Source organism: Drosophila ananassae, chromosome 2R (assembly GCF_017639315.1).
Source record: "Drosophila ananassae strain 14024-0371.13 chromosome 2R, ASM1763931v2, whole genome shotgun sequence".
In the NCBI taxonomy this organism is placed as follows: Eukaryota; Metazoa; Arthropoda; class Insecta; order Diptera; family Drosophilidae; genus Drosophila; species Drosophila ananassae.
Window position 1 is genome coordinate 15,714,451 of NC_057928.1, and position 25,344 is coordinate 15,739,794.

General features: G+C 35.5%; 1 protein-coding gene across 23 annotated transcripts in view; it reads right to left on the reverse strand.

The window, feature by feature from the left end:
* Positions 1-3,043: 3,043 nt before the first annotated feature.
* The window catches only part of LOC6493240 (glutamate-gated chloride channel), a 74,957-nt gene continuing 52,656 nt past the window's right edge, over positions 3,044-25,344 (reverse strand). For 5 of the 23 annotated variants that reach the window (XM_001957303.4, XM_014908784.3, XM_014908796.3 and 2 more), the window contains 11 exons: positions 25,090-25,164; positions 24,773-24,837; positions 24,487-24,707; positions 23,431-23,513; positions 19,615-19,752; positions 18,057-18,209; positions 15,130-15,344; positions 13,501-13,551; positions 10,387-11,034; positions 6,586-6,696; positions 3,044-6,425 (listed from right to left, as the gene is read on the reverse strand). In XM_001957303.4, coding sequence (XP_001957339.2) covers positions 6,279-6,425; positions 6,586-6,696; positions 10,387-11,034; positions 13,501-13,551; positions 15,130-15,344; positions 18,057-18,209; positions 19,615-19,752; positions 23,431-23,513; positions 24,487-24,707; positions 24,773-24,837; positions 25,090-25,164 — 1,907 coding nt within the window. In that variant the 3' untranslated portion in view covers positions 3,044-6,278. Of the gene's footprint in view, positions 6,426-6,585; positions 6,724-10,386; positions 11,035-13,500; positions 13,552-15,129; positions 15,345-18,056; positions 18,210-18,973; positions 19,127-19,614; positions 19,753-23,430; positions 23,514-24,486; positions 24,708-24,772; positions 24,838-25,089; positions 25,165-25,344 lie in introns of all 23 variants that reach the window. The other 18 variants (XM_032454767.2, XM_032454764.2, XM_032454769.2 and 15 more) reach the window with 16 other exon arrangements.

A 25,344-nucleotide genomic window follows, 5' to 3' on the forward strand; every position in this document is an offset into this window, starting at 1 on the left:
ACTACTATAAATACTATACTATATTTTAAACTTGAACTGTAACTTTAAATAATAGAATTTTTCATGTTTTAGATATTTATTTTTTGACATTTTTTTTTAATTTATGCTTTATACCCATTCTTTTTTACTGTGTACCAATGCCATGACGCGCACTTTGCGTTATTTGGTAAAACGAGATTGTTGATAACGTGCCACCAACAACAACAACAAACTATAAAAAAACTCGCGGTACATAAAAAACGAATTTCTGCCTTGTTTTTATATAGCCACCCCCTCCATGCCCCCTCGTAAAGCCCTTACCCAGCATATCCTGCCACCCCCATTATTTTTTTCCTGTGTATTTTATTGTTAATGGAAAGCATTTGCTTCTGGATTCGATTTTTTCATAGGTTGTACATTTGTTGCCAACAAAATTTTTTTTTTCAGGACCAAAAAATAGGACTAAAAAATCTAAAAAAAATAGTGCTAATGGTTCTGGGATTTTGAAAAGAAAATAAAAGGATATTTAGCGATATTCAGAAATAACTGAAACCAGTTTTTTGAAGATACTACTTTTGTAAAAGTTTTTAAATTGAAAATTCAATATTTTACAAGTTTATGTTTTTAAGAAAAGCTACATACATATTGAAAACTAGCCTGTATATTTTATTATATATTTTTCAAATTACTGATTGTAAATTTCGTATTAATTTCTCCTATTTTCCCTTTAATTTGTTTGGTTCATTAGGATTGGGCAATTCAAATATATTCAATAATGTCCAAGCTCATTAGGAATCGATTGAGTTTAAGTCCTCCCCCTATAAGTATGGACTACATCATCGAGGAAATTAGTGTTTTTCGTCTGGGAATGTAGAACCACCTCCTTTGGGGCAAGTTTGATGGCAGGTGCCAACTTATCTGGTAATATGACAAATTGCCACTTCTTGCAAGTCATTATACTTCTCCCTTGTAATGTTCTAGCAATTGCATTTGAAAATATAACGAAAAATATACCCAAAAAAAATAAGGAAATAAGAGTCCAAAAAATAAAAACAATTTAAAACACGCAACTTGTATATTTCGGAAAGAAAAGCGCGTGAAATTGTGACGCGTTTTGGGCCAAAAGGCGAATGTGGCTATAACGATTATGTAAATGATTGATTCGGAATCGGAGTTGGGAGCGGGTTAGGCTGTACTTACTAGCTGTTAGTGACTACGGTTAGCTAGGGGTGGCTAAGTTACCCGTTGCGGTTCAGCGATTTCACGGTATGGCACCGTCCGTCGAATAAACAAACATAATGCTCGTAATATCCTTATAATGGCACCCAGCTACTCTCCGGGGGGATTATTATTAGTATTCCCACTATTTATTTTTTTTTTGCTGTTGGTAGTGTGGGAACCTCTACCAGGCAATAGTTCCTGGTGGTTATTAATTTTTATTTGGATTTTTCTATAGCTAATTGCCACGCCTCCCACGCTCATGCCCCTGGCTCCTTTAATTCGTCAGGTTCATTTTTTGTCCATTCGCAGTCCTGCATGCAATTGCCTGCGTGGCGCCACGTGTCAGAAGGGGCACCCCCTGAGGCAGTTGGGGGGGTATAGTGGGTGTTAGTAGTACTGCCCCCGCGTTGCATGTGTCGCATATATGGAAATTTCGTAATGACAGGGGAGTACGAGTCGGTTCAGCCCAAGTTCATTGTAGTCGAGTTCAGTGCTCAAGCAATGATTGAGTTTTATTGTTGATTGCTGAACAGAGATTGCAGGTCATTCGAACAGGGTGTCCCTTTGGGTTAAGCTATAAAGGGTGATTGTTTTGGTCAATACTAATATTTAAAAAATATAATATATATTTTTTGAAATATGTAGATTATTCACACCTGCAGAAATATAAACTCCCCCATGTCCTGTAATAAAATACACATAGCCCTCTCATTCTTAAGGATTATTTCGTATTATTCCTAAGGATCAATCATCATTTCTTAATAATCAGCATCAGCTGTTTCTTTCCCTATTGACCAAACACACATGCTCTTCTCAACAGCCTGACCCTGACATAAATATTTCCAAAGTCCAATATCCATTCCATGTGTTCGATCCCTTCCCGTCATCATCCCAAATTTGTAACGTATTCTTCCAGCCGCACAAATAAATATAATTCGCTCGCATCGGGTCCCAAAGAGGGGAGATTGTTACCTTTTTTCTTTCTGGCCACTTACTCGTAAAGGCTGAAAATAATTACAAGTGGCAAGCGGCATGCATCCCAGCATGTTGCAGGTAGATGATGGAAGCAACCAGCCCCTGCGTCGGCACTTTACCGCGTGCCATAGCCGCCGTCTGCTGCTGCTGCTGTTGCTGTTGCAGGTGCAGAAGTCAACGAAGCGAGTCCCGTGCCCCGAGTTGAAAGCCATCTCGTACCCAAAAGACAGTTGCATTTTGTGCGGGGCGGAAGGAAGCTGTTGCGCGGGTCAAAACACTTGTCCTCGTTGGCTAGTTCCGAGTTTCAACCTTTTGGCTGAACCTGTTTTCTGTTTTCTTTTTAGGACGACTTCGGGTAAGGGCGATTTCTGGCCTCTGAGATCTGGCCAACGAACAACAGCCAACAACAGGGAGTATCAAGATCTACACAGAAAAGAATTCTAAATATTTTTAAAAACAAATTATAGACCGCTGTTCTATTAATTCTAGTTTCTGTCTAAAGGGTTGAAAAATAACAGTGATTTTCTAAAACGACACTGATTTTATATCTTTAAGAAAAATAGTTTCATTAATAACTTAAACGTGATTCCTTTAATAAAATGGATAAATAAATATACATTATTTTATGTGTAATGACTTTTTTTATATTGCCAGTCTTTTAGGGGTTGTCCTGCCTTAACGGCAACTGCGCCTGCGCCTCTGGCTCGTGTGCATTGACCTGAAAAGCGCGCTTTTTTGTTGAAAATATTTCTCTTTCTTTCAGAATAAAATAAAGACTAAAATGACACTTGATTCAAGCTGTAAGCTATTTCCAATACTTCTATAATATCATCTACCCACCTACCCTCTACAAAATATAAACACAATATTTTCAAATTTATTTAATAATCATTTTTCGTTTTCTGTTTGAGACGATCTTTATTAATGCGAAGCTGCTTTGTTTGTTAGTTTTCTGGTTTTGTTCGTTTTGTTTCTTTTAAATTTCTTTTTCGTTTTGTTTTTATTTTTAATATATTCTGTTTATAACTAATTTAATGACTCGGTTTATGTAGTCGGTGTATTTACATGATGTTCATTTTGGAATGCAATGTTAATAAATTGGTTTTTATTATGCTCAAGGTTGTGCATTATAAAAAAAGTTGTTATTATAAATGTTATTTCGTTAGCATTGTGGGGGACTTTGTTATTTAATTGATCTTTAAGAAATCTACTTGTAAGTTAAATAAATTGGACAACTCAACTTGTACCAATTGTTTGCTTTTTTTTTTCAAACGTTTTCGTTTATGATTTTATAACAAATGTTTAGCTAACAGTTTGTTTTTTGACCTGCCTAGATTTTGCAAATATTATTCATAAGGAAATTATTATCGAGTTTAATTAGATAAAACGAATGAACTACTAACAATGTTGATTCACTATTATTTACAATTGGTTCTTAACAATTAAAAATTATAAAGCTTTTCGGGTATTGAGATTTTAAAAAGTGTTCTGTGTCAACTAACACATTTAGTTACATTTTAAATTTCATTTAGTTTGCTCTCTGTTTAGTTTGCTAATTTCATTAATGCTTTTGTTTATTAAATGTCGACTTTCATGGCATATGGTTGTTTTTTTTTTATAGATCTATTTAAGTATATTATCATATTACTGGTCTTTTTTTAGCTTCTACTTTGCTTTATCAGCAGATTAGCTCGTGAGGAGTTGGAAAACAATCCCGAACTGAAATCGTAGTAGGGCACTAAGGTGGGGCTCCCCGATAGGGAGCAAATCAAACTATGTTTCGCTTGAAACCATCTAAGCAATTAATAAGACATTAATTCTTCGAAAAAAGGCACCATTCCACCATTCCAAATTGATTGGTAAACACGTAACATTTAACAGATTTAGCTGGATCAGCTAATTGAAAATGAATTGAATATAGTTTCTAAGGGTCCATTATCATCTTTAAAAGTGTATTTTGTACATTCCTTATATTGGCCACACATTCAGCAATTCAGAACCTCACATACTTATTTTTTAGCCCTTGTCTCTCTATTCCTTGCAACGAAAGTAGTTTTCTTGGACGTGATGAATATTGACTTTAGTTCTGTGGTCTATGTTTTTAAGCAGCTAATTTTACAAAAAGGATTCAGAGTTCTTCGGCATTGCGTTTCAAAATTTTAATTAACATTTTCGTTTTGTCATCAGATTACGATGCTTGTTTTTATTTATTTTATTTTTGTTTTGGTAAATTGCAAAAAGATTGTCCTTGTCTTTGGTTTTTTCTTTTCGTTTAGTTTTTGTTTAGCTATGCACTTTTTGGTTAAACGAGAAGTAACTGCAAAGAGCTTGCAACATTGCGAAAAGAAAATACATATCCCAAAAAATCTACAATTTCTAAATTCATAAACTTACATATTTTTGCAAAAAGCATTCTGTGTGTATACGCGTTGTGTGTTCTATATAGACAATAATTTTTAAACAATTGGTAACGGTGGCCCTCAATAACCTGCTCTGAATTAATTTCAATAAAATTTCGTATGCAAAGGTTTTTCTTTTATATTTAGTATTTTTTGTCTGTGTTTATAATTTATCACAAGGTTTAAATTTGGTTTTGGTTTAAATTTGTTGAAGTTTAGGTTGTGCTTTATTTTTTTTATCGTTTTTTATTTGTTGTTTATGAATTTTTTATTCCTCCAACAAACTTTGCAGAGCTCGTCCAACATACATTTTATCTAAAATACTTGGGTGTTAGTTTTGTGAGTTTATAGTTGGGTTGGCATACATATGTTCCATAGCTACTTATGAGAGTTTTAAAGTTTTATGTCATATACTTTTTTTTAGTGTAAATATTTTAGTTTGCTTTCATTTTGTGTATCTTTTTTGAGTTTTGATATGTATTTTAATAAAATTTTTTAGGCAATTCCTGTTGCTACTTAAAAAGGCTGTGGTTAAAACAATATTTCTGGGGGATGATATAAGTTGAGTGTTTAATGGCTTTTTTAAATTTTCATTTCACCTGAATTTTAGGAAAGCATATTTTGTATCTAAATTGCGGCGGTTCCATTTCTATGATTTTTTTTTTCAGATGCAAGAAGAATTATTCTTTATTGATTGAACATGTATTTTAAAAAAATAAACATAAAGATAACTAAACATTTAAATAAATAGTATATACAATATAGAATAACATAAAAATGTTTGTGATTATTAACATATGGTGTGTTTTTGTTTATTCTTTGACATATGCGGAGGCATTTCAACTTATTGAATTGAATAGTAAGTAGAACAAAATTGAATTCGATTTCAAAATATTTGACTAGAGTTCTTGTAAATATATAACATCTTTTGTATATGTGTATAAACAGGTTTATATCATTCCGACTACTCAAATAGGTAAAGCCTTAAAGCTGTTTGGTTTGCGTTTCATATTTCGTAATTATAGGCTAGGTCTTTTATCGTTTTGGATCGTGTATTTATTTTGGTACTTTCAGCATAAATTTCTTTGCTTAATAAATTTTTTAAATATTATATATTACAATTGCTAGACAGTGTTTCTTTGGTTGGTATAATTAACTAATGCATTTTCGAGCATATGCAAAAATTTGCAAATTTAATTTTAAAGTTTCGCATTTCGCTTTTTGTTTCTCTACTATTTTTAAAAAAAGGCAGTCGAAAATTTTTCATTCGTATTTTTTTTGTTGCTCATTTGCATAAATTTAACTTTCGTAATTATTAATTATTAACAACTTATTCATTTCTTCTTTGGTTTTTGGTTTTTTCCCCGTTAACAAATCAGATTAAACTAATTTTTTCATTTTGACTTTTTTTATCACTGGTTTTTGTCATGTTGTGTTTGCCATTTAAATAATTGTTAATTAATAATTAGATGTACTTTGTGTTTCCCTTTGTTACATTAAAATTAGATGACTTTGCAAGGCCATAGAACTTAGCAAACGAGTTTTTCATGACATTTTGCATTGGTTTCTCTACAAATTTACTTTACGAAGCTTTTGAGTCTGCTTTTCCGGCATTGCTTCGGCAATTTTTAGCGTTTTTTTTTTCAAATATCTATACGTATGTTTATGCATTATTTTTAGTTTAGTTCTGGGTTTTACTTAATTTTACGAAAATCCTTTATAGTGTACAAAGAAGAATATCAGAAAAATGGCATAAGCAGTTGGAAATGTAATTCTAGCGATGACATCGATCGTCTTGGCCACTCGAATGGGATGTGGTGGCTCCTTTTTCCGCACTTGAACGAAGCAGCTCTGGAAGAAGGATATTGGTTAGATTTAAATTTTAATTCAAACCAGAAATAAAATGATATAAATAGTTTTATAGGCTTTTTAAGAAAAAGCTTGAACTATACACTTAAACAAATTTATTTTTGGCTTATTGTTTACATTGACTTTTAATGAATAATCTCACCTCCGTCGCACAGCCATTGTTTGCCGAGTGGGTGCAAGGACTGTTGCTGCCGCCGCAGGTGGTGCATGCCACAATTTCGTTAGGTGCCCCGGCGTCGCGTCGCTTTTCGCCCTGGTAGACGGCGGTAAATTTAAAAAACTTATTTGTTAATTTTTTTCGTGTCGACCCAGTGGGTGTGGATGAATTGCAAACAAGTTTTGGAAAGTTTACAAGTCAAATACAATTTGGTGAAACATTTTTTGGTTTTTTTTTGGATTGTATTTGGTTTTAAAAGAAGGAATTATTTACACATACATACACACACATACGCATACGAAAAAAAGAACGTAAAATTGGTTTGGCAGTTGCAGTTTTTGGTTACATATTTTGGTTGTTTGCATTTCGTTTTTGCAAAAACCCAGCAAAAAGCGTATAAGTATGTAAAAAATATATGAAAAAAGGTAGAAAAGAATAGTTTATTTATTAAAGTTTATTAAAAACATGTGGCACAAAAGTTAAATCAATTTAAAACACTACGGAATTTATTACGAAAGCGTTTGGAATGCTTTTTAGCATTGCTTCTTTTACAATAGTAACTACGTAAAAAAATTAATTAAAATGTGTCATTAAGTATTCTCTGATCAGCGGTACTTACGGGCTTTAAATTGTTAATTAATATAGTTTATTTTTAGTTATATCAGTGGCAGCATTTGAAAAAGCAAAAAAGAGCAGATTCGGGTTTAGTACACGATGGTCTATTTATGTTCACAGCGCAGTTAAATAGTATTTATTAAAAATTTATTTTAATTTTACTAATTGTAAGTTTTTATTGCACGTACAGTATTTTAATCATTAGTTATTTGTTTAAGCTGTAGCAAGTTGTATAGGATTTCGTATTTCGATTGAAATGAGAATGGCATGAGAATTTTGCTGTGTTTTACAATATCTAAGTGAACTGAAAACCATAATTGGAACTAATGAGAAGGGAATTTCGAAATATTAATTGAAATCAAATTGAAAAAGTGTCAGTGGTGTAGTAATTGTTGGAGTATGTTTGATATAATGTCTAATGAATTGTTATGAAAACATACAGGATTACAGGTAGATATCTGTGGAGCTCTGTGCACTTAGTTGTTGGGAGAAAAGCGTGCTTTACAAGGACTTCTAGGCTAAGGTGTCGGGCTAAGAACACAACAAAGCCAACGCTATTCTATATACAGGCTCTTGACTATATAACACATTTAAAATTCAAAGCTTTTGTGTAGTATTTAATATTTAATATAATATTTCGGAGATATGATAATAAAGTATAACCAAAAAAAATGATTTTCTTCTTTATGGCACTCCCCAGTGCATCCTGTTTTATGGAAATTGTAAACATAATTAACACCAAAAATTTTTTGTGAGCAATATAAATAGTCCGACGGGTCGTAGGTGGCAGGCCAAGAAATTAACTGCGTCCGCTGGAAAGTATGCTACAATTTATTGCAACTACTGTGGCACGTAGCACGAGTTGCAAGAGTTGCATCTGAAACGCCAACGAGCCAGGGGAAAATCCAGAAAACATCCGGACCACCAGATTCAGGATGGGGGTATTTCGGGTAGTTGGCTGGCTTGGCAACTGACTTGTCTTTGTTTGCCAGCAGCTGCTGCTGGTGGCCATTTGCCGAGTGCACAAATGCAGTCAAAGGTGGCCTAAAGGGGGATGGTGCAAAATGGGGTGTGGCTGGCAGGGTGTTGCCTGGGCAGGTTGGGCTGTTGGGAAAATGGGAAAATAGGAAAATGGGCCGGGAGGAAACAGTTACTTAGGTAAGATGTATTATGCGGGTGTGTTTAAGCAGCCAGAGAGCCGGATAAAGTGGTTGACCTAAATTAAACACCGAAGCTGTGCCGGAACTTTACATATTTTCAGTTAATTTCTTAAAAAGTAATCTTTGTTTGTTTTTTTGTCTTAAATCATAGCAGATACTATGGAAAAATAGTAATAAAGTAAAGTTAATAATAAATATTAAAGAAAGTACTTTCTTGTTGATTTTTTACACTTTATAAGCTTTGACCTCAAACCTATAACAAGTAACGAAAACTTTCTTAAACGCTCCCCAAAGTGCTTATTTCACAATTTAATTTTATTAACTCAATGCTGTTAAAACACTTGAAAAATGTATGACACGAGAAGATTTATATGCCCAGTGCAATTAGCATTGGCGAAGGAAAAAGTCCTGGGCGAATGGACAAAAAAATGCTTTCCCTCTGAGAATATTTTGGTATTTGCATAAGACTCCCCGAACGCGAAGTTCGAGCTTTAAAGGCCCCAGCAGCAGGAAAAGTTTGTCAGTTGAAAATCCTTGCGCATCCTTTCGAGAACATTTTCGGCTATTATGATGCATGTAGCTCCTTGTTTTATTTTCGGTTTCGGTTTCGGTTACATTTTCGTTTTCCTTACATTTTCGCTCCAAGTTCGGTCACATCCTTGGCTGCCATTTGTTTGTGTTTCATTTTCGTGTCGTTGGTTTTCCGCTGCTCTCGGGCTCATTACGGCATTTTCCACTTTGGGGCGCTCATGAATAATTATGTTGTCCTGTTCTGCGCGTTGTCCACCTGGCGAGGTGCCAATTTAAGCGCGTTCACCATTTTTAATTTACATGCTAATGGTTGAAAACATTTTCCCAGCCACCTTGTTGTTGACTGTTTTCCGTTCTGGCTCCTGCAACTCCTTTACTCCAATTTCTGGTGTTCTGGTAGTCTGTTCTCGTGGCTGTCGGAAGCAGTCGTCAGCGTTTCTCCCCATAAAATAGTTTCGCTGGAAACATGGTCTTTCATCACGCCCACTTGACTCGGTTTTATTTGCTTTATGCAGGTCTCAGTCTTATCTTGAAATCTTGAAGGAAAAACCGTCATTTCCCTTTTTCATTTCGATAAGTTTGATTTACGTCGTTTTAGTAGAAAGTTTACTGATTTATTCGTTGGCAGTGCTTAAAGTCGTGATGGTCAAAAATGTCTTTTTTTGGGGAAGTTAAACTTGCATATTTTTAGCTTCTTCTAAACTTGAGTAACTTTTTATAACTTTTTTTAGATTATTGGTTAATATACAGAAACTAAACGTCAACTACCGGAACATTTACAAACAAATAATAGTACTTTTTTTTGTTCTTTCCAAGACCTATTATATTTTATAGGATTAGTCCAATGTACTACGTACTTCGAATATGTTACAAATTCTCTAAAACCTTTCAGAATCCTTAATTTCTCATTAGCCAAAGTATGCTGCAAATAGTCAAAAGTCCCCCTGAAGAACCATTAAGAATTTAAACACGTACTTTAGTTTAGGGCTATTAGTTGGGAAAACATCGGACTTGGAAAGCCAACTCTTTGCCTAGCTTTTAAACCTAATTGGTTAACCTGATGTTTTCTTTGGTTGTCGAATCCTCATGGCTAATGCTGTTACTCTCAGTTACCCGTTGTTAGTCTTTCATTTAAAGTTCGATTGCAAGTTTGGCTTAAGAAGAAAAAAGTTTGAGGGTGCGTGTTTGAGTGTGTTTGGGTGCATTTGTGGGTGTTTGGCAAATGGCAATCAAAATAACCGTAGGCAATCAAGTTTAGTTAGTGAAGGGAGCACTCAGAGAGCAAGGGACTGGGACGAACTTCAATGTTCGCCTTTTGGCCAACTTTTTTGCTGACGTTTTTCCTTTGGCTTCTGCTTTTTACATTGTTATGGTTAGTTATTAGTTGGATGTGCATACAACAACAAGAAGAACGAATTAGTTTTTCATTTCGGGTTAGTCTCAGGAACGATTTTCGTGTGCTGGTGTGTCCTTTACTCACGGTAGCTTCCACTGCCTGGGCAGGATTATCCGCAGACTCATCTTCCATGGCAGTGCACTCGCCGTAAACGGAGGCCGGTGAATTGGAGCGTGAGGCTTTGCGGCGGGGCGGCTTCAACGGTAATTGCAATTGGCGTTCCGTCATTTCCATATCCTGTACCGGTTTTTGTACCGCCTCCAAATCGCTCTCAGCCTCGATTCGCACCACAAGAGCTGGGGTACTGGTGGCCACGGATCTTCGCAGCGCTGATGCCTCCTGCTCTTCCTTCAGTTCATCCTTGAACTTCACCTTCGTACTGGAAGTGGTGGCGGTGCCGGGCTCCTCGTAAATGTGCTCCGTGGGTCGTCCACTTGGCATCGGGGATACGGAAGTGGACGGACTCCGCGCTGCTTTCCTTTTTATCGAACGGGCTCGTAAATTCTGAACCGCCGCTCCGATGATTCCGCCGTGCGCCTCCTGCCACCTCATTCCTCCGCCGAAGAACTCCTCCGCATCGACGGTCCTTGGGGTTCCGGGTGTGGCCACCGATGTGGCCGGGGTGGCACCCCCTGACATGGGCGTGACCCCGCCCACCGACATTGCCGGCGTGGCCGTGGCGCTTGCCTTTTCGGAGGACAAAGCAGCATGAAATTCTCGTTCGATTATTGCCTATAGAGCAGGTTGTTCGAAATGGGGACAGTTGGTTTTTGTTTTTGTTTGGATTGGTAGAGAAATTTTTGGAGTTTCTTTGGAGTGATTTTTGTATTTTTTTCGAGCATGGGAAAGAGAAAGACAATTTGTCGGAAAGAGACACACAGGTGCTTTTAGTCAGGATAATCGAAGGCCACACAAGTAATAGGGTTAATTGATGAGATTAAGTGGGAACTTCAAGCAATTTCTCAAAGAGCGATTAGTGGAATTTGTTTTATTGTAATAAAAAATTAAAGGCTAGTTGTTTTTCGATTAATTTAATCAAATATAATATTTATATAATTTTCCTAATTTTTCTGATAAAAAATATGCCACTTAGCTATTTTAATTATTTTATTTACAAATATTTCCTAAAGAATCCTGAAAATACGGGTTTTACCATCAAACACTGCTTTCTAAGCATACTGCGCTGCTTGAAACCCATTTTGAGCAGTACACTGCTTCTCAAAAACAGGGTGACTCACAAGCACCTAAAATTATTGGTTTTTCTTGTAGTTCCCCACAAACTATGGAGTCCTAAAAATATACCCACAAACAAACTACGTTTTTCGTGTTTTGTATATAAATTGCATAAGTGTGTTTTTATATTTATTGACGAACATCCAGATGCACAAAATGCACTAAAACTATAACGTAACGTAACGCCTAAACAAAAAGCTTTCAAGCACACACAGACAAAACAAAATAGGCAAAAAGAAAAATGTTATAGCCACTACTTGTTAGTACCATAAATAATGGTGACCAACATTTCCGCCACCAAATCATTCTTTTTATTCTTTTTTAGATTAAACCAAAAGAAATATTTGTTTTATTCGAGAAGAAAGCGTGTCAGAAAATCAACAACAAAACATAATTAAAATATACATTTTTTATGGCAAAGTTCATTTACTAAAATTAAAATGTAAATCAGAAGCAAAGAACAAAATTTGATTTATAGCTTTTCGATTTCCGATTTTTTTGTTTTCGTTTTTTTATTTTTATTTTTTGTAAGAGGAGAAAGAATAGTTTTCCATATTATTCGGTAATCGTTTGTTTTTGCTTTTTTTTGTTACAATTTTCGTTCGTAACATTTTTCCCAATTGTAAGTGACCTTAAAGTGTGTTTTATATTTATTTATTTTAACTTGATGATGTTTCATTTGTTATGATAGTGGTTGTTGTATCTGCGTGTTGGGTTGGTTGTTTTCTTTTTTTAACGAGTCGCACCGACTGGAGTGCGAACACTACATTAAATGTATTTAAAAATCTGCAAAAATGATCCGATCAGAATGAATGTCAATCGAAAAAGGGCTTCCTTAAACGTAATTTTCTTACCAATAGTAAAAAAAATTATTGGGTTAAGGAAAATGATGGAGAAAATAAAAAAAATCTAATTATAGTGATTGATGTAGACCAGTAGTGGTATAAACCATTAATATGCCACTAAATATGCAGGAATTTATACCTATTTATAAGCTGTTTTAATGTATATCTTTTGAAAAGTCTATATTTTCAATGGTTCAATGGTTTCCATTTGTTATATCTTCATAAAATAACTCTTAGTTATAACAAATTGTAAATAATAGATTAATACTTTAAATTTTAAAAATATTATTTTACATTGATTTTATTCTAATCATTTTGTTTGATTATGAAAAGTATTTTGATTTCCAGCTTTATTATATAGAAAAATCAAAAAAGGTAGATTTAAATTCTAATTATCTTTGAATATTTAAAAAGTGAAGAAAACTTTAACCTACAATAAAAAATATATGTATGTTTGGGAAGCCAAAAAGAGTATAAACACTTCGCTCCTTCCGAAGCTAGTTTTTTTAATTGTTTTTTTTTGTAATTGGTGTAGAAGTAGATTCTTCAAAAACAATTAAATTACGCATAGTAATCATGTATTGATTTGTTGTCATGTGTTTAATTACATTACGAGTTTTTCTTTATGCTTGGATTGTAAAAAAAAGCCAAAAACGTAAATAAATTATGGAAATAAATATTGTATTAATTATGGAATTATATACATTGAAAGCGAGTGCGAATCTACTAGGTAATTATTTAAATTTAAATTATGATTATTGTTATTTTCATTGTTTTTCCATTTGGCTCGAAAAATGAAATCAAACAATGTTTCGAGAAACACAAGAACCAAAATCGAAACAAAACTTTTTCAATACATTTCATCAAAGCGAAATTCGCATGCCATTTTTCTTAGATTTACTTTTCGCTGTTTTTGGTTTAGTTTTTGGGGGAAAGGGATCAAGGACTCGGGTGTTCCAGTGTGTTTTTGGTTGGGTTGTGTGAATGTGTATTTAGTTAGTTTTTGCTGCTGTGTGCTGCTAAATGGTTTTGTTTAAATTTATTTTTATTGTTTCTGGTTTCTTTTTGGGGGGCTGGGGGTAGGCTAGGAGTGGTGCATGAGTTGTGGTTGATAGCTTACCAAAGGACTTGCAAGAATTACTCCGATCCTGCTTAGTACTGCTGGAAGACGCTGCAAAAATGTACACAAAACAATGTTCATACTCAAAACACACTTTAAGATTTGTTTGGTTGTCATTTTGGTTGGGTTAAGTTTTGGTTTCTTGTTTTTTTTTTATTTCTCACTTAGCTGCTATTTTTGAAAGTAAATTTTAGTTTTTTTGTTGGTTATTCGATTAATTGCATATCACTAAAATTGGGAACAATGTTCGATTTTCTCAGTTTTGCTTACGCATTTTTTGGTACTCTTAAAATAAAAGTCTTCATTCAGGAAAACAAAATGTATCATATGATGCATGGATGTTTTTAGGTGATAATTAATTTTAGTGGCATTTTTAAAGGTACAAAATCATTGTCCTTTACACTTCGGTGCTCCGAAGCTCGACCCATTAATTATTATTTTTGCACTAAAATGAATTCTCACTAAAATGTTCTACATATCTTTTAATCACATCAAACAAAAATGTTTAACGTGCAATAAACGTTTAAACAATTTATTCTTAAATCGTAAAGTGCCTATTAATTATTAAAACAAAATGCATATCTTAGTTGTTTTTTATGGTCAATTTATGGTTTTTATTGATTTGATTTTGGCCGAAAAAAAAATAATGTAAACATTTAAATAAACATACCTACCCACGGGCACATAAAACATTTCAATTACTTTGTATTTATTATTCATATTAAATTTTTGGTTTTGTTAGAATATTTGCAAACTAATCGGAGTTGATGGTTTCTTTACGAACGAATTGTAATATACAACACTTAGAAAATTAATTAAAACATAACATAAAACAGATATTTAGAGTTCTATCGTAGGGGGATATTAATGGATTAACTTTCGTCGCTTTCTTGGGGTTAATAAAAATGCAAACAAATAATAAAACTGAGCATCATCACAATATTACACATACATAGACAGGATCCTTGGTTAAGGACAAAAATCAAAACAAAAAATGAAGAAATAAACAAAAATCAAATGGATTTAGTTTAATCGATTAATTTAATATATGGGACAGACAGGTTACGTTTTGTTTAATTTTAAGAAGTTGTTATACAAAATGCTAAATTGGAGTTCTAATAACTAAAAAAAACCTTTAAGACTGGACGGAACACGTTGTTAGATAAAAAGGATATAGATAAAAAAGGATATAGACATACAGAACGAGAGGGACGGCAACACAATGGCGATTATCGAATTGTTTCTGACTGAGTTTTTATTTAATTTCATTTTTATTTGTTTGGTATGACTTTTGGGCTCAGGTGTTTCTGGCTTCTTAAGCAAAAAGGTAGAACAAATAACTTGAATAACTTATAGAGTACGGATGTTTTGTTGGGTGTTGTGTTTGTTGTGTTATGTTCGTTTTTATACTTTATTCTTGTTTTGTTTTGTTGTTTTTTTTTTTAGCCTTGTACGCTCATGTAATATTCATATTTAATTGCTTTCAAAATGCATACGAAATTAGCTTTTATTTTTGGGGGATTTTTCATAGGACGGGTGGTAGGGAGAGGGCGTGGTTTTTGGGGCTGACTGGCTGGCTGGTAGGTGGGTTGGTTGGTGTGAATCGGATTAAATTATTATTTAATTTACCTGTGTTACGGGATTCTCGCCCGGCCGGTAAACGACGTTGTGCAGCGGGCGCTTACGACCCACATAATTGACGCAAACGAACTCCAGCAACGAGGCGTAGATGAAGCACATACACACTCCGTCCCATACATTCATTGCCGTCAGATTGGAAACAACCGGCAGAGTGCTCCGGAAACCATTCGAGGTAGTGAAGAAATTCAGCATTGTTGTCACGCCTTCTCATTGTTGATTGTTTCCCGCAGTTTGTTGTTCAAGTTGAAGATTGTACAGAAATTGCATTAGCCGTTTGACACGTAATTAGAAAAGTATTGCATACTTTGTGGGGCCGGGGCAGGAGCATAAAGGGGTATGGGTAACGGGGAGTGTACACTGTACAGGACAAAAGGAACTATACAGTTGGTGTTCAGTAATTAGTTTTTGCATATGTACAAAGTTGTTCAAGAGTTTTGTCCGGTCCGGTTCTCAGGCAGGAGTTGTTAAATCATAATGTGCCTGTTTTCGAGTTTATCTTTTTTTGTGTTTTTAATAATAGAAACTGTGCAAAAAGCTAAAAATAAATAGTAAAAAATACTACGGAAGTATATGAGAGGAAATTTTAGTTAAATGAGTTCTTTAGTACTTGAAGAAAATATATTGTTTAGTAAGTTTGATTTATTTAACTATTTTGATTAGATTTTTAAATAGTATATACATTAAAAGTCACAGAAAATCCAATTAAATTTGTATTTAATTTAATTTTACTTTAATCATTAATCATTTCGTTGTTGGCTTTTAACAAGACTTTATTTGATTAATGCTAACTATTCAGCTCATGTCCGCGTGATATAAAAATGCAATTTGCAAATTAAACAGTTCGAACAACATTATCAATCTTAGTTGCCTAATTAGTTGCGTCAACATTTCGCTGGCTGCCACACTGCCGGAGTGCAATGGAATTTAACTAGTTTGGCATGCTACAAGCGGCACTTGCAGCATTCGCTTGGCTGCCTCCAGGACCCCATCGATTTTCAATTTGCCAGCGTTACGTCCTCGTTTTTTACCCCCTCTATTTCCTATTTTTTTTTTTTTTTGGCAAAAAGGAAATCTTGACGCTCCACTCGACTGCAAATGCATCTGAAGGAGAAGCTCAAACGCCAAGCAAGCGGGTCACAAATGAGGCAGGAAGATGTTGCCATCCTGCCTGGCTGGGAGGATGAAAAGGAGCTGCTTCTGCTCTTGCTCCAAAATGCATGCAATGTCAGCACTTTGACTAACAAAATGGCATCGCTTGCCATCAGCCATTCCGTAGCAATTTTTTTTTTGACTATTTATTTATTTAGTTTCTTTTGTCAACGAAATGTCATTTGATTGTGTTTGCATTGTCCAGACAATGGCAGCAGGATATTGAATCATCCTTTCCCTTTTCAATGTCTTCACAATAAGAGGTCTTTTCGTGGACTTTATTGCTCTTTTGTTTCTAATATTTCTAATGCCAAAATAATGAGTACCTTCGCTGACTCACAATTCTTTCAGTGCATATATTTAAGTTCAATTTAAAGTCAAGTCAAGTCCTAAGCTACTTTTAATCCCCAGCCGGCAGTTTTTCGTCCTTTCGCTCCTGTACTTTGTAGTTTTGCGCTACACGCACATGTGTAGAGAGACCGGTTGGGCTTTCGTCCCTATTTGCTTAGTCCATGTAGCCCATATGGCTTATGCATAAATCATCATGTATGATGTGGCCACCGCTCCACGTCATCATCGTATCATCATCATCATGGCCGGATTGTGGGGTGGACCACAAGACCGGCCAGGCAAATACCAGGAAACGTCCGTGTCCATGTTTCTCGGCTTCCTGTCCTGTCCAGGAGCCAGGACCAGATGCCAACGACGTCTGATGTTTCGGTTGACATTCCCTTTGCGTTGCTTTCAGTCTTTTTATATTTTTATTTCGGTTTCCTTTTCTCGCTTTTGGCCCTGGGATAGAGGGCACAATAATTGCATTATCCTTGCTTCACTCCACATGAACAGTGGAGACTAAAATCATAGGGACTCATAGGGTATATAAGGATTTTCCTGAAATATTTGATTCTCAGGCTCAATCAACTAAACTATTTACCAGGAAGATATCACTTCTTATCTTATTAACATTCTTTAATTTACACTGTTGACCAAAACTGTAGTAGATATACATATGAATAGTAAATAAGTCGTGGATTGTGCTTTTTGGCCATTCAGGTAACCCGGCTTTGAGAGTTTCCCTGCCTCTAACAAGTCACATTTTTCAAAGACAGAAAACTGCAAAAAAAATATAATTCACTCTTTCAAAACCAATTTAAAATATATACTATTTAATCTTTTCATATTGATTTTATAAATATTAATATTTCTTAGTTAAATATTTATTAATCTCTACTTTTGTGTGAAAAGTGTATAAAAAGTGTGCTAAAAATACTTTAGCAACATATGTGAGAAAGGCTTTAGTTGACTTTTCGTTAATGTTGTAACCAAAGCATCTTGAATTAAATTAGGCCAAAATAGTACCTAGTTTATAGTAAAAAAGTCATGCAATGCATTATGTATCAAAGGAGTTACGAGTGCAAAAAGTTAGTAAACAAAAAATTAGATTAAATAAAGTTCTGGATTAAAAATTGTAAGAAGAAAAAACGAATCCATTTAATTCGAGCGGCTAGCTAAACTTAAATGTTTTCAATGAGTTAAATGGTCCTACACTGTTCTAGACTGAAATCACTTTTTGATTCGAAACTTTAGGCCAATTGTCTCGTGGTTGCGTTTAAATTTTGACTATAACTCTCCAGACACTTAACGGCTATTATTTTGTTGTGATTTTGGAAGACTACGATTTTTTGTTACATTTTTTCAGTTTTTCTTTTTTTAATTTAGATTTTTGATAGAGAATTTTGTTTTATTTTTATTTTTTTGTTACGTACCGATCATAACCCGGGCTGGGACTGCATTCCATTCCAGCCAAAATGTGATAAACGACGAGGTGACCAATATAATGCCAGGTATGAAAACGGTTGTAAAATAATACGCACGATCACGGGTAAATGTCAACTCGACCTGTAGGCAACTGTAATTACCTTAAGAAACAAGGCCAGAATTTTGCAAATTCAAAGGCCAAAGGTTAACACACGCACACACACAGAGACAGACAGAGAGAGAGATAGAGATACATATATAAAGATAGATAGAGAGAGGCTATATGGTAAAGGACACGGCTCGTAAGGCTCATAGATCTCAGAGGTATTTGGGCCTAGTCTCTAGCCTAGACTATATTCTCGATTTTGGCTTTTGGTTGGCTGATCTACTCGTTGATTGGAAAATTTTATTTGAAAAAAAAAACAGAATATTTTGAAAAACTAAAATAGTGGTTTCGAACTTTGGCGTGGGGTGGTTTGGCTCTCAATACAAGAAACAGAACCCATGCAGCAAACCTTGGATGAAAACTTAAAGTCTAAAATCTTATTGGTGTTGGTTGGTCGGTTTAGGTAGAATCTTGCTTAATTGGCTTTCTACTATTGGCCGCATTGAAATGAAATGGTAAAGTGGCAATCAGAAATCATAAAATTGTACAAATTACATTACAGAAGGGCAATCGAAAAAGGCAAATGCTACGAAAGGCGGAAAGTAAATCAATTCTCAATAGCGTACAAAATTGATTTTTAATTCAGGTTAATTTCTTAAAATTAAATATTTATTTATTTTTTTTTTGGTTTTTGTTTTAATTAGTGTGAGAGAGAGATAGAGAGAGCGAGGGCAAAATTGGTAATGGTTTTGGTTTTTATTTTTGTAGGTTGGTTTGGTTTATATTGATTTTATTTTTTTTTTTTGTGGATATTGTTACCTATCATCGATCTAGCTGGCACGGCATTCCATTCTAGCCAGAAGGTTATAAAGGATGACGTCACCAATATAATGCCGGGTATAAAAACGGTGGTGAAATAGAATGCACGATCTCTGGTAAAGATTAAATCGACCCTAAGACAGCTGTAGTTCCCTAGTTTTTTTTTTCGGTTTATAATTTTGGATAGTAGCGTTTCAATTAAAAAAAGGAGGAGTGGGAAGGTAGACAAAGATTAGACCATTAGATAGGCATTGGATTTCTTTGATCATAAGTTTGTAAATTCTTTGCTTAAAAATGTAAAAGCTGCAAAAGCATTTCTAGCCGAGGTCTGAGGTCTACAAACAATTGTAAATAAAGACAATCAAGAAAAAATTAATTTTAAAAGCCAAGCCAAAGGATGGAGAGTACTGAGAACTGAGAAGGTTTTCATAAATAATTATTCAAAATACGCCGTTTTGTATGTTGTGGACATAAAAAAAAAATAATATGTTTTGTTTATAAATACCAGTTCACCAAAAAATCACTACAATACTGAAGAGCATAATTATTCCCAGCTTAAATGTATAAATCTTTGGCTAATACATAGTACAAGCAAATGAAGTGACTGGCAGGTGAGGTGATCGGAAATAGAAAGGACTTACCTCTCCAGCTATTCTGATCACAGGCCGTTGTTTGATTTTTGATCAAGTACGCGTTCAGTGTGGTCAACGATGGACTTTTCCGCAGAGTATCCTCGTCGTTTTTCCAGACGTATTTGATTTGCGCCTCCTCGTAGGAAACTGTCAAGGACAAGTCAAAAAAAATATATACATGCCGGCTTTAAGCACTCAACGCTTATCTCCATTAGACCACATTTTCAAGGCCCAAGTAATCCCCTCATCGTCGTCAATCTAACTCATTAATTAATGGCATTAATCTAAATAGGCATGGATACACAAATGCATATTGTCTCGAGCATCTTTGTCGGGGTTTGGGCTGGCTGGGCGGCCCCAGCAAATTAAATCATATTTGACAAACAAGCCATGACAAGCATCAGGAGCAGCAGCCAAAAGGCAAAACACTTCGATGTTTCCTCTTCACATAGATGAAAATCTCGGCAAGAACGACCTCATCCTGTGGCGGCATTTCAGCCTCGCCAGCCCCTCAAAGTAATTTACGATGTTGCTCACGTTCTTGGCTGTTGTTGTCAGGATGGGGTTGGGGGGCTGCAAACCGGAAACAACTTTCCAAAACAATGTAAAGACAAAAAAGCCTACAATAGCATAGGTGCACTTTAAAAACAAATCGGGTTAACCAACAACATTCAGGATACTGTTGGAAGAAAAGGGTTTCAAGTATCGGGTATGATATTCGATACGGGATAGCTAAAAATAATTAATATTTAAATGAAAAAGTTCTATGACACCTTTACTAAATAATCATAAATATACTACCCTTTAAAGGATAGCGCAATTTATTATTTAAAAACAGTTTTTCTTTAAGTGTGATGAACACGAAACAAGTCCGCTTGTGTTACTTGTGCGGCAGGCAGTCAGCCTTGTTAGTCACTTTGTCAGCTTTTGTCGTTGAGCCCCGCCTTCAGACACGCCACTTTCGCCTCCATCTTCCATTTTCATTGTTGCAAAAATACAAAGACACATAAACACACACAGATACAAACACAGACGAATGCAGATGGAGGCAAAGATTTCCCTCGAGTGGCAGTCAACACGCTCGCCTGCCCATCTTTTTATGTCATCATCGCATCAACCTCTTCAACTTAATTTTCAACACTTTTTCCTCCTCACATTCTTTTCAGATTTAAGATAAATCACCTGATTGTTAGTGGAATTCCTGAAACGAATGTTGGATGGATTCTGCTTTACAACAGTATTAAAACCTGTCGCGATCCATCGATGATATTACCTAATGCGAAGGCCATATCTTTGTCATTACCCACCCGATTCTTATGCAGAATACCTTAAACGATTCGTTGATCGATTCTCCAGCAAACTGCATAAAATCTCGTAACAACAAATTTTCTCAATTTTTTCCACATTTCTTCAAAATGTGGACACTGCATGGGGAGCCCATTATGACACCCTGCGATAGCCATATCTTGGCCATTCTTTGACTGATTCTTGAGCGGAACACCTTAAACGATTTGTAGATCGGGTCTCCAGCAATCTGCATCAAAATCTGGGAATGAAATATTTTTTCAATTTTTTCTAAAATTTTATGGGCTATCCCCTTCAAAATGTGGGCAGTGCATGGGGAGCCCATTATGAAACCCTGCGATAGCCATATCTTGGCCATTCTTTGACTGATTCTTGAGCGGAATACCTTAAACGATTCGTAGATCGATTCTCCAGCAATCTGCATCAAAATCTGGCAACAAAATATTTTTTCAATTTTTTCTAAAATTTTATGGGCTATCCCCTTCAAAATGTGGGCAGTGCTTTGGGGAGCCCATTATGACACCCTGCGATAGCCATATCTTGGCCATTCTTTAACTGATTCTTCAGCGGAATACCTTAAACGATTCGTAGATCGATTCTCCAGCAATCTGCATCAAAATCTGGGAATGAAATATTTTTTCAATTTTTTCTACAATTTTATGCGCTATCCCCTTCAAAATGTGGGCAGTGCTTTGGGGGGGCCATTATGACACCCTGCGATAGCCATATCTTGGCCATTCTTTGACTGATACTTGAGCGGAATACCTTAAACGATTTGTAGATCGATTCTCCAGAAATCTGCATCAAAATCTGGGAATGAAATATTTTTTCAATTTTTTCTAAAATTTTATGGGTCATCCCCTTCAAAATGTGGACAGTGCATGGGGAGCCCATTATGACACCCTGCGACAGCCATATCTTGGCCATTATGTGACTGATTCATGAGCGGAATACCTTAAACGATTCGTAGATCGATTCTCCAGCAATCTGCATCAAAATCTGGGAATGAAATATTTTTTCAATTTTTTCTAAAATTTTATGGGCTATCCCCTTCAAAATGTGGGCAGTGCTTTGGGGAACCCATTATGACACCCTGCCATAGCCATATCTTGGCCATTCTTTGACTGATTCTTGAGCGGAATACCTTAAACGATTCGTAGATCGATTCTCCAGCAATCTGCATCAAAATCTGGGAATGAAATATTTTTTCAATTTTTTCTAAAATTTTATGGGCTATCCCCTTCAAAATGTGGGCAGTGCATGGGGAGCCCATTATGACACCCTGCGACAGCCATATCTTGGCCATTCTTTGACTGATTCATGAGCGGAATACCTTAAACGATTTGTAGATCGATTCTCCAGCAATCTGCATCAAAATCTGGGAATGAAATATTTTTCAATTTTTTCTAAAATTTTATGGGCTATCCCCTTCAAAATGTGGGCAGTGCTTTGGGGAGCCCATTATGACACCCTGCCATAGCCATATCTTGGCCATTCTTTGACTGATTCTTGAGCGGAATACCTTAAACGATTCGTAGATCGATTCTCCAGCAATCTGCATCAAAATCTGGGAATGAAATATTTTTTCAATTTTTTCTAAAATTTTATGGGTCATCCCCTTCAAAATGTGGGCAGTGCTTTGGGGAGCCCATTATGACACCCTGCGACAGCCATATCTTGGCCATTCTTTGACTGATACTTGAGCGGAATACCTTAAACGATTCGTAGATCGATTCTCCAGCAATCTGCATCAAAATCTGGCAACAAAATATTTTTTCAATTTTTTCTACAATTTTATGGGCTATCCCCTTCAAAATGTGGGCAGTGCTTTGGGGAGCCCATTATGACACCCTGCCATAGCCATATCTTGGCCATTCTTTGACTGATTCTTGAGCGGAATACCTTAAACGATTCGTAGATCGATTCTCCAGCAATCTGCATCAAAATCTGGGAATGAAATATTTTTTCAATTTTTTCTAAAATTTTATGGGCTATCCCCTTCAAAATGTGGGCAGTGCATGGGGAGCCCATTATGACACCCTGCGATAGCCATATCTTGGCCATTCTTTAACTGATTCTTGAGCGGACTACCTTCAACGATTCGAAGATCGATTCTCCAGAAATCTGCATCAAAATCTCGCAACAAAATATTTTTTCAATTTTTTCTAAAATTTTATGGGCATCCCCTTCAAAATGTGGACAGTGCTTGGGGAGCCCATTATGCCACCCTGCGATAGCCATATCTTGGCCATTATGTGACGGATTCTTGAGTGGAATACCTTAAATGATTCGAAGTTCGATTCTCCAGCAGTCTGCATTAAAATCTGGGAATGAAATATATATTTAACTTTTTCTACAAATTTCTGGGACACAACCTTTAAAAGGTGAACAGTGCATGGGGAGCAAATTATGACCATGGGTCATTATTTGACCGATTTTTAAGCGGAATAGCTTAATCGCTTTTTAAATCGAATCTTCATACAACTTTTTGTTTAATTTTATTATACAATAGTCACTTACTGCTTTCCATGGAGAAGGAGCATTTGGGATCATCGAATGGAAATATGTGTAGGCTTCCCTGGCAGGATAAGATCAGGTGACGTCTGAAAAGTAATAAAGTGGAAAAATGTTTATAATTTCCTTCACGTTTCATTTTCCTTAAAACTTGAATAGTTAAAATAATCACACCCAAGCTGTGACCTTACAACTCTCTGGAATTTATACTTGTCTTTGCCAATTAATATCGCGCTCTTTGTCCTCCAGCATCAATTCATAATAATTTTTCACCCCGTGTCGCTGTCGCTGTCGCTTTCCGAGCGACAAGTTTTTTAGACAGTTTTTCTTGCTGGCTATGCAAACAGCAAAAAGGAAATTCAGGGAAAGTAAATGGCAACTGCAACTTATTTTAATTGCTGGACGACACTTTTGCGCTATGCAGTCAATTGGAAAAGTTCTGTTGAATTAAAAATGTAGACCAGTTGGGGAAAGAAAGGGGAGACTAAGACAAACATGAGCATCCGGCGAATGTTGGCCATATTGCACAAAAAAAAATTATTTCCAAGGGGTAGTTGCAACAAAGTTGGTCCATACATATGTAGGTTTTGTTGGACCTGACCAAATATTTACATACATTCTTACATTTTTACTCATATTCCTCTATTTTTACCTGGCTAGCCTGCTACTCCTTGTGCTATTTTTCATTACTGCCTCGTGTGTTTGCCGGCTAGCTTTTCCTCTACATATCTCGTCTGGTCTGTCTCGTTTTCAGGATATTTTCACATAAAAAAATGAGAAAAATTGAGCAAAAGAAGCACTCGAATCAACAAACAAAATAAACCAGTGAGAATAAAAAAATATTGCCGCTCTGCCTGTCATCTTGCTCTCCCTAATGAATATGAACTTTGAGCGCAAAAATTTGCATTTTCTGGCGCCATTAAAGCCGCTTAGACCCGTCAGCGGCCTCGTCCTCGCCCTCGTCCTTTTTTGTATAAAAAATTCATTCATATTCAAATCGGTGTACACTATACAGAAGGAAAAAAAAAGAAAAGGAATAGCATGATTCAGACACACACACACCTCATTGCGTACGTAATGGTCCCGTTCCGAAATATTCTTAAAGCAAAATGCATTGGTATGATGGGATCCTTGAAATCGCCATGCATAATGAAATACGTATCCGGCGTCCAGATGCTATCATGATGATGCAGAGCATTTAAGAAGTCATAATGAGACTTATTGCCATATTGCAGTCGCGGATCGTTCCATTGTTGATTCAATAGAAACTCCACTTCGTATTTCTGCAAATAATTGAGATTCTCTATAACAATAGAATGTATATATTTTGCCATTTGATTGGACTCACCAAACTGCTTTCATCGGGCGATGCTAAGCTCAGGAGCAGCACGTTTACATTCACCGTCAAAGTGCCTGATGAATAATGAAAAAGAAATGGAAAATTTATAGGAATAGAATTTGTTGGCGCATTTAAAAAATGTTTTATGGAAATAAAAAATAAGTGAATAAGAAGAAAGTTAACAGAAGAGAAAAAAATGTGTAGAGTCTTGTTGCCATAAAAAAAAAGGTAAATTAAACCAAAAACAACTCCTAAATTATAGAATGAAAAAAGTGCTAACTTTTATGTGCTTTAATCTGTTAAAATTTAAATATCAAGACACCAACCGCGATTGTGTGGCCTCCGTGCATTTTGATTAGTTGCCATATCCGGCGATTGTAAACCACAGCAAAAGTCTTCATCTGCAAATATTTTAGGATATTTTACTAATTTAAAAAGAACTCTCCATTCAATAAGGAGTGGCTATAATTATTGACGTTAAGTGCATTATCGATTTTGTGTTCACTAAGAATTTCTGTAATGACTTTCCAAAAACCTTTAACTTATTAAAAGTAATGTGATTGCTTAGATGCTATGCCACA